The 9,553-nt window shown below is 41.4% G+C and overlaps 1 protein-coding gene across 1 annotated transcript in view; it reads left to right on the top strand.

Moving 5' to 3' along the window:
• eppk1 (epiplakin 1) overlaps positions 1-9,344 on the top strand; it is a 17,635-nt gene extending 8,291 nt beyond the window's left edge. The window contains exon 3 of the mRNA XM_050034824.1: positions 1,163-9,344. Coding sequence (XP_049890781.1) covers positions 1,177-8,571 — 7,395 coding nt within the window. The 5' untranslated portion in view covers positions 1,163-1,176 and the 3' untranslated portion in view covers positions 8,572-9,344. The remainder of the gene's footprint in view (positions 1-1,162) is intronic.
• Positions 9,345-9,553: the final 209 nt, after the last annotated feature.

Below are 9,553 nucleotides of genomic sequence, written 5' to 3'. Positions count from 1 at the left end.
CCATTGTGGTGGTGTACAGAGCCAAAATGACGACAACTGTATCATTGTCCAAATATTTATGGACCTGACTGTATGCCGACATATAGGGAGGAATAAAAGTCAGCACAACAATGTAAACAGGGTTTACAATATGTCCACACTTAGAAATAAACAGTGTCCAACACAGGGAACACAGTTCAAGGGAATGAAAAGAAATGAAAAACAACTGCAAGATAATGCAAAAGTATTAAAGGGAACTCCCACTGTGGCTTTTGGGAGACTCTATACCGCAGTAACCTTAAAAGCAGTCTACACCCTATACTTTCAATGAGATAAATAGGTGGACCTTAATGTCCACTTAAAGTGCAAGAAAGACAGAGCCATAACTGTGAAATAAAAAATCATTTTACAAAACTTCTTACTACATCGTTTTTGGAGAAATTCTTATTGATATGCATTTTATAAATTAAATATAAATTTACATGAAAAGAAATCCTACCTTTGTCAAAATTATATATCAGTTTTTGTTGAGACAGTTTTAGAGAGGTGACCATTAAACTTGGTTATTTTGGAGGCTGCAATTAGTTGTGCTGTTGAACTGTATAATGTTACAAAGAGAGAGGTTTCCAAAATAGTATATTCTTCTACAAAATAGATGGACTCACACAACTGTCCACAGCGCAGAACTCTCACTGCCGCAGCAGCAGCTACAACCCATACAGTCTGTGGTGTGATGAAGTCAAACATGGTGTTTGGCAGTTGGCAGTTCAAAATGCTGAGATGCCACCAAACCATTCGAACTGTTCGAAAGTATGGCTAAACTACACACCACTCACTGCTAACATTACAGTTATCCATACAAGTACTCTGTTGGTATCAGTATAACTTCAAGAGCACTGGTATTGGTAATGGTATCATATATTTCTAAATGAAATCATTCTCTACTTCTCTGTGTAACGCAGTGCAATTCAACAGCAACATAAACTCCAGCCTCAGCTACTGAGAACATTTCTTAACATTATGTGCAGCTGGTAAAAGGCATGTAATTTCAGTCCTGTAAATAGTCTCTTTATAAGCAAATTTGTTTAAAATGTTGAAGTGGACCCAAACATTTTTTCTGTTACTTACAGAAAATGCATGCAATATCCAAACCAATTTAAGCAATTGTTTTTGTGTTACACAGCCCTTTAGACCAAGATGGAGCCTAAGCAAAATGGCCACACAGAAGTCCACGGACCTGTGGCTGGCATATTTCTGGAGAAAACAAAGGAGAAGATTACCATATATCAAGCCATGAAGAAACGCCTGCTTAAGCCAGGAACAGCATTGGCCCTGCTTGAAGCACAAGCAGCCACAGTGGGCATCGTAGATCCGATAAATAATCAAATACTTCCCATTGCAGATGCTGTTAAGGAAGGAGTAGTTGGACCAGAGATGAAAGAGAAACTCCTAGCAGCAGAGAAAGCTGTCAGTGGCTATGTAGACCCCTACACCAACCAAATGATATCTGTATTTCAAGCCATGCAAAAAGATTTAGTCCCAAGAGATTATGGATTGAGGCTGCTGGAAGCACAGATCGCTACACAAGGCCTGTATGATCCTATTGAGAAGACAAATATTTCGGTTGAATTGGCAATTCAAAAGGGCTACTATGAAAAAGGTTTGCTCAATGAACAGATGTCAGAGCTCAAAGTGTTCTACAATCCAAGTTTGCAAAAAAATCTTACCTACCAAAGCCTCCTAGAGAAATGCACTGTGGAGCCTGAAACAGGCCTGTTGCTCCTTCCTGTTTGCATCACCTTCAAAGGTCTACGTAGAGGTATTTCCTCCACCGAACTCCTTGAATCAAAGATCATTGATGAAGAAACATTCAATGACCTTCAGAAGGGAAAGACCACAACACAGGATGTGATGTTGATGGAAACAGTGAAAGAGTACCTGGAGGGCAAAGGCTGTATCGCAGGCATTGCTATACTCTCTTCTAATAAGAGAATGAGCATTTATCAAGCCATGAAGAAAGGTATACTGATGCCTGGAACAGCGCTAGTTCTACTGGAAGCACAAGCAGCAACTGGATTCATGATTGATCCTGTAGAAAACAAAAAATACACTGTGGATGAGGCCGTCAAAAACAAACTTGTTGGCCCAGAATATCACGCAAAACTGCGTTCTGCTGAGCGAGCAGTAACTGGATACAAAGACCCATACTCAGGTGAAACTATATCCCTGTTTCAAGCACTGTCAAAAGACCTCATTGTAAAGGAACATGGCATACGCTTGGTTGAGGCACAAATTGCTACAGGTGGAATAATAGACCCGATCAACAGTCACAGACTACCAACAGAAGTGGCGTTCAAGAGGGGATATTTCAATGAAGAAATGAATGCCATACTAGAGGACTCAGGAGATGACACAAAAGGGTTTTTTGACCCAAACACAGAAGATAATCTAACTTACCTTCAGCTGATGGAAAGGTGCGTCATTGATCCCATTACTGGACTGTGCCTCTTCCCTCTTCTCGATAAGTCAGATGGGCTGAATTTCAACTTCATTGACTACCAAACTAAAATGACCTTCAAAGAGGAGAAGGTGAACGTGACATGTGGGAAATACGAGGGGATGACAGTATCTCTGTGGGTACTCCTGATGTCAGAATACTTTGATGAAAACCAGAGGCGAGACATCATTCAAAAGTACAGGGAGGGGAAGCTCAATATCAAGACCATTGTCACAATGGTTCTGGAAGTCATAGAGAAGTCTGTGAAAACAACTAATGTCGTCTTTGAGGGCATCAGAGAAACTGTCACAGCCAAACAGCTTGTGGAGGCAGATATCATTAGTAATGAGGTTCTGGAGGATCTGAAAAAGGGGAAAATGACGGTGAAGGAAGTGATAGAAGATGAAAATGTAAATGCGTTCTTACAGGGGAAAGACAGCATTGCAGGCATTCTGCTTCCTGATTCTCGAATTATGACCATCTACCAGGCCAAACAAAAAGGAAAACTGATGCCAGGAACTGCCCTAATTCTACTGGAGGCACAGGCAGCAACAGGGTTCATCATAGACCCTGTTGGAAACAGGAAGTTTTCAGTGGATGATGCTGTTAAAGCAAAAATAGTGGGGCCTGACGTTTGTCAAAAGTTGCGCTCAGCAGAAAGAGCAGTCACTGGATACAGAGATCCATATGATGGCAAAATAATCTCTTTGTTTCAAGCCATGCAAAAAGATCTCATCGTAAAAGACCATGGCATTCGACTCCTGGAGGCACAAATTGCCACTGGTGGGGTCATTGACCCAGTGAACAGCCATCGCATTCCTGTTCATGTGGCTTACAAGAGGGGATACTTCAATGAGGAAATGAATGAGATCCTGAGTGATCCGAGTGATGACACCAAAGGATTCTTTGATCCCAACACCCAGGAAAACCTGACATACTTGCAGCTTATGGAGAGATGTGTCAGAGATCCTAGTACAGGTCTGTGCCTCTTGCCACTCAAAAGCCAAAGTAAAAAAATCAACATAGATGATAATATTAGGGAAACATTCAAAACAACAACAGTTACTGTTAAGTATGGCAGGTTCAAGGGCAAGCACACAACACTGTGGGATCTTATCAATTCAGAGTATCTGACTGAAGACAAAAGACAGGAGTTTTTCAAGCTCTTCAAGTCAAGGAAAATCACAATTGAGGAACTCATTGTCACCATTTCAGAGATAACTGAGACTAAAGAGATAAAACAGCAAACAGGGCTAAAATTTGATGGTCTCAGAGGAAATGTCTCTGTTGTGGATCTTTTGGATCTTGAAATCGTGGATGAAAAAACATACAACTGTTTGCTCGAGGGAACAATGACAAGTGCTGATGTGATGGAAATGGACGATGTGAGAGCCTACCTAAAAGGGAAAAGTTGTGTGGCTGGGGTGATACTGCAACCCTCTAACCAGAAGCTAAGCATCTATGAGGCACAGAGAGTTGGCATTCTCACACCTGGCACTGCCCTTTGCCTCCTTGAAGCACAAGCAGCCACAGGGTTCATTGTTGATCCGCTGAAAAACAAAAAACTGACAGTGGGACAAGCTCTCAGAGAGAAGGTCATTGGTCCGCAGATGCATGAAAAGCTTTTGAGTGCAGAGAGGGCTGTCACTGGTTACAGAGATCCATACACTGGTCAAAAGATCTCACTCTTTCAAGCCTTGCAAAAGGATCTCATTGTTAAGCAGCACGGCATCCGTTTGCTTGAGGCCCAGATTGCTACAGGTGGTATCATTGATCCTGTGAAGTGTCTTCACTTACCCCTTGAGGTTGCATACAGGAAAGGATATTTTGATGCAGAACTTAATCAGATCCTATCAGACCCAACTGATGACACAAAGGGATTTTTTCACCCAAACACACAACAAAATCTGACATACATGGAAATGTTGGGTAAATGTGTAAAAGATATGGAAACAGGACTGTTTCTCCTGCCACTGAATGACAAACCAAAAGCTATGGAAACAAAGCCAAAAATGTACACTGATGCAGAGATAAAGCAAGAGTTTCAAAAGACAGCTGTGACTGTATCAGTAGGACGCTTCTCAGGAAAATCTGTCTCTCTGTGGGACTTGATCCACTCTGGGTACTTTACAGAGGATCAGCAGCTTGAATTCTTTGAAAAATACAGAAAAAGGAAGATAACAACACAAACCATAACCACATTAGTGATTTCCACCATTGAAAAACTGGAGAGTGAAATTCCCAAAACAATAATGGGCCTGAGAAAACCTGTTTCTGCACAACAACTCCTCGATTCTGATATCATTGATGCAGATACGTTCAAACAGGTGAAAGAAGGAAAACTATCCCTTGAAGCATTGATCCAACGTGAATCTGTGAGACGATACCTACAGGGAACTGGAAGCATTGCTGGAATTAAGGTTCATCCGTCACAGAAAGTAATGAGCATATATGAAGCAAAAAAGGGGGATCTGTTGACACCTGGCATTGCACTTGAACTGCTTGAAGCACAGGCTGCAACAGGATGGGTCATTGATCCTCTCACAAATAAGTTCTATGTTGTTGATGAGGCAGCAAGGGAGAAAGTAATCGGACCAGATGTACTTGAGCAGCTTCTCTCAGCTGAACGAGCAGTCACTGGCTACAAAGATCCATACACAGATGCAACAATATCACTGTTTGAAGCCATGGATGAGCAGCTGATTCAAAGAAATAATGGCATTCGTCTCCTTGATGCACAGATAGCAACTGGAGGAATCATTGACCCAAATCAAAGTCACAGGCTGCCTGTTCATGTTGCTATTAAAAAGGGATACCTGGATGAAGAAATGAGCAAAATTCTGTTGAACCCAACTGATGATGCAAAGGGATTCTTTGACCCAAACACCAAAGAGAACCTCTCTTACCTTGAGCTGATAAAGCGATGTGAGAAAGATCCTGGAACTGGGCTACTTCTTCTACCCTTGTATCAAGACGAATCCCATGAATTTCACACAGATGGGCAAATAGAGCTTGCATTCAAAAACAAAACTGTCACTATTGATGCAGGAAAATTTAAAGGCAAAGAGGTGACACTGTGGGAAGTGCTGCTCTCTGAATACATATCAGAACGAAAAAGGGAGCAGCTCATACAACAGTACAAAACAAGAACCATGACAATAGAGGAGATCATTGAAATACTCACCGTTATCATTACTGAAGTATCATCCAAAGAAAAAAAGTTCAAAGGACTAAGAAAGCAGGTCTCAGCTAGTGAGCTGTATGAGTCAAAGATTATCTCAAAGGAGCTTTTTACACAAATTATACAAGGTGAAGTAACTGAGGAGAATGTTAACAAAATGGAATCGATTCAGAAGTACCTTGGGGCCACAAATTGTGTAGCAGGCGTCAGAGTTGAATCTACAAAGAAAGTTATGAGCATCTACGAAGCCAAGACCAAAAGTCTGCTGACCCCTGGCACATCTCTCGTGCTGCTGGAGGCTCAGGCTGCCACTGGCTTTGTCATTGACCCCGTGAACAACAAGAAATTGTCTGTGGAGGAAGCTGTAGCTCAAAGAGTGGTTGGCAGTGAATGGAAAAACAAACTGCTTTCAGCAGAACGGGCAGTTACAGGATACAAAGATCCCTACACTGGAAACATAATTTCTTTGTTCCAGGCCTTGCAAAAAGATCTTATCGTCAAAGATCATGGAATTCGTCTCCTGGAAGCGCAAATTGCCACAGGAGGCATAATTGACCCAGTGCACAGTCACAGAGTACCTGTACAGGTGGCATACCAAAGAGGTTACTTTGATAAAGAAATGAATGAAATTCTGTCTGACCCTGATGATGACACCAAGGGCTTCTTTGATCCCAACACTCAAGAAAACCTCACTTATCTTCAACTGGTTGAAAGGTGTGTCACAGACCCAAATACAGGCCTAAACTTACTGTCTATTGTAAAGAAAGGTGAGTTTTATTTCTTTGTTGATGAGAAAACAAAACTCATTCTGAAATCTACAACAACAACCAAGGCAGGAGGGAAATACCAAGGGACAACAGTGTCTCTGTGGGATCTCCTCTACTCCAAATATATCACTGAGGAAAAGAGAAGAGAGCTAGTGCAACAGTACAAGTCTGGATCAATCACCATTGAACGCTTCTTGGAAATCATCCTGACAATCATTGAGCTGCAGACCATCACAACCTCACCACCATCAATGGTCATGTGCCAACCACCAGAAAGAAAAGTGGACAGCAGCACAACAAAATCTACCATCACCACTACAGTCACGGAGACAACTGAAGTTGAAAAATTCCATGGAATCAGAAAGGATGTCACTGCTACTGAATTGCTTGAATCAGAAATCATCAATGAGGACCTTTACAAAGATCTCACTGCTGGAAAAGTCACAGTGACAGAAGTAAGTGAAATGGACTCAGTGCGCAAATACCTCGAGGGGACCAACTGCATTGCAGGAGTGTACCTGCAGTCCACCAAAGAGACCTTAAGCATCTATGAAGCCAAAAGCAAAGGCTTGCTGACCCCTGGTACTTCTCTGGTTTTGCTGGAGGCTCAAGCTGCCACTGGCTTTGTCATTGACCCCGTGAACAACAAGAAACTTTCTGTAGAGGAAGCTGTAGCTCAAAGAGTGGTTGGTAGTGAGTGGAAAAACAAACTGCTTTCAGCAGAAAGAGGAGTTACAGGATACAAAGATCCCTACACTGGAAACACAATTTCTTTGTTCCAGGCCTTGCAAAAAGATCTTATCGTCAAAGATCATGGAATTCGTCTCCTGGAAGCGCAAATTGCCACAGGAGGCATAATTGACCCAGTGCACAGCCATCGAGTGCCTGTACAGGTGGCATACCAAAGAGGTTACTTTGATGAAGAAATGAATGAAATTCTGTCTGACCCTGATGATGACACCAAGGGCTTCTTTGATCCCAACACTCAAGAAAACCTCACCTATCTTCAGCTGGTTGAAAGGTGTGTCACAGATCCCAGCACAGGCCTTAGCTTACTGGTAATTGTGAAGAAAGGCGAGTTTTACTTTTTTGTTGATGAGAAAACAAAACTCATTCTGAAATCTACAACAACAACCACGGCAGGAGGGAAATACCAAGGCACAACAGTGTCTCTGTGGGATCTCCTCTACTCCAAATATATCACTGAGGAAAAGAGGAGAGAGCTAGTGCAACAGTACAAGTCTGGATCAATCACCATTGAACGCTTCTTGGAAATCATCCTGACAATCATTGAGCAGCAAACCATCACAACCTCACCACCATCAATGGTCATGTGCCAACCACCAGAAAGAAAAGTGGACAGCAGCACAACAAAATCTACCGTTACCACTACAGTCACGGAGACAACTGAAGTTCAAAAATTCCATGGAATCAGAAAGGATGTCACTGCTACTGAATTGCTTGAATCAGAAATCATCAATGAGGACCTTTACAAAGATCTTACTGCTGGAAAAGTCACAGTGAGAGAAGTAAGTGAAATGGACTCAGTGTGCAAATACCTCGAGGGGACCAACTGCATTGCAGGAGTGTACCTGCAGTCCACCAAAGAGACCTTAAGCATCTATGAAGCCAAAAGCAAAGGCTTGCTGACCCCTGGTACTTCTCTGGTTTTGCTGGAGGCTCAAGCTGCCACTGGCTTTGTCATTGACCCCGTGAACAACAAGAAACTTTCTGTAGAGGAAGCTGTAGCTCAAAGAGTGGTTGGTAGTGAGTGGAAAAACAAACTGCTTTCAGCAGAAAGAGGAGTTACAGGATACAAAGATCCCTACACTGGAAACACAATTTCTTTGTTCCAGGCCTTGCAAAAAGATCTTATCGTCAAAGATCATGGAATTCGTCTCCTGGAAGCGCAAATTGCCACAGGAGGCATAATTGACCCAGTGCACAGCCATCGAGTGCCTGTACAGGTGGCATATGAGAGAGGTTACTTTGATGAAGAAATGAATGAAATTCTGTCTGACCCTGATGATGACACCAAGGGCTTCTTTGATCCCAACACTCAAGAAAACCTCACCTATCTTCAGCTGGTCGAAAGGTGCATCACAGATCCCATCACAGGCCTCACTTTACTCCCTTTGCACAAGTGAAGGAAAGAAAACATCTCTACTAGCATTTACTCTGATGTTTAGCTTGCATTATCATGTTTTAAAAACCTTTAGATGAGTCAAAATTGTAATTCATTTCATTTTCTCTGTCAGGAAGAACATATTTTTACTGCATGTTCCTTTTAAGTGAATTTTAGGTTGTCCTCTTAAGAGGATACATGCATATTGTACAGTGTTACTGTTAGTTATTCAAGGTTGAAGAAGAGTGATTGAAAAATTTTCATTTGAAGATTTTAATAATCACATAAAACTTCTACACATAGTAACTTAGTTAAAGCTGTGTTAGATGTGCCAAATGCCTGCTGTGAAAAAAACCCACTGGACTTTAAGAATTAACACATAAAAAGTACAGCATGTATTTGTTCTTGTTTTTAGTCTCTTTGTAATAACCAAATTATGATGTCCTTTAACTACATACATGGCAGAAACTGCAGTATCAAACACTTCAGATTCATGTACTTATTTTCCTGTTTTAATGTTGTTTTTCATGGTATTTGTGGGGTCTACGGAGTTGATAGTTTTAACATGGATTTAACAGTATAGGGTTCTGCTGAGCATAGTTTTTACCTCTTATGTAGAAACTCAACTTAGCTGTGTTTTTTAGCAATTAGGCAAAAGCTTTTCCTTCTGCAATCTTTTGTGTTTGCTAACTGTGCTGTGACTTGACCTCACCTGGAAGCCAGCCATGCACTTTTTTTTGTATAACCTTTCTTGCTTGAATAGTTTAATGGTGCTGCACAATAAACAAGTAAGATTTAAGTACTTTATCATGTTTTTCTTTCAAGAATTTGGTTTGAACATTTTGAAAGTTTTGGAACTATCACTGGTCTTGATGTGTACCAGTTTTACAACACATACTGTAAAACAATGTCCTGATTTAAGAGTCCTCACATGGGTTGGAAAACGTAAGGAGTCCTTAAAGCGCCATAACACTTTATGTTAAACAACAATAAAGAAAGTCAAA

The sequence above is a fragment of the Epinephelus moara genome, chromosome 22 (assembly GCF_006386435.1).
Source record: "Epinephelus moara isolate mb chromosome 22, YSFRI_EMoa_1.0, whole genome shotgun sequence".
NCBI lineage: Eukaryota > Metazoa > Chordata > Actinopteri > Perciformes > Serranidae > Epinephelus > Epinephelus moara.
Note: the sequence above shows the minus strand (reverse complement) of the source record. Positions and strands in the feature narration are given on the sequence as shown.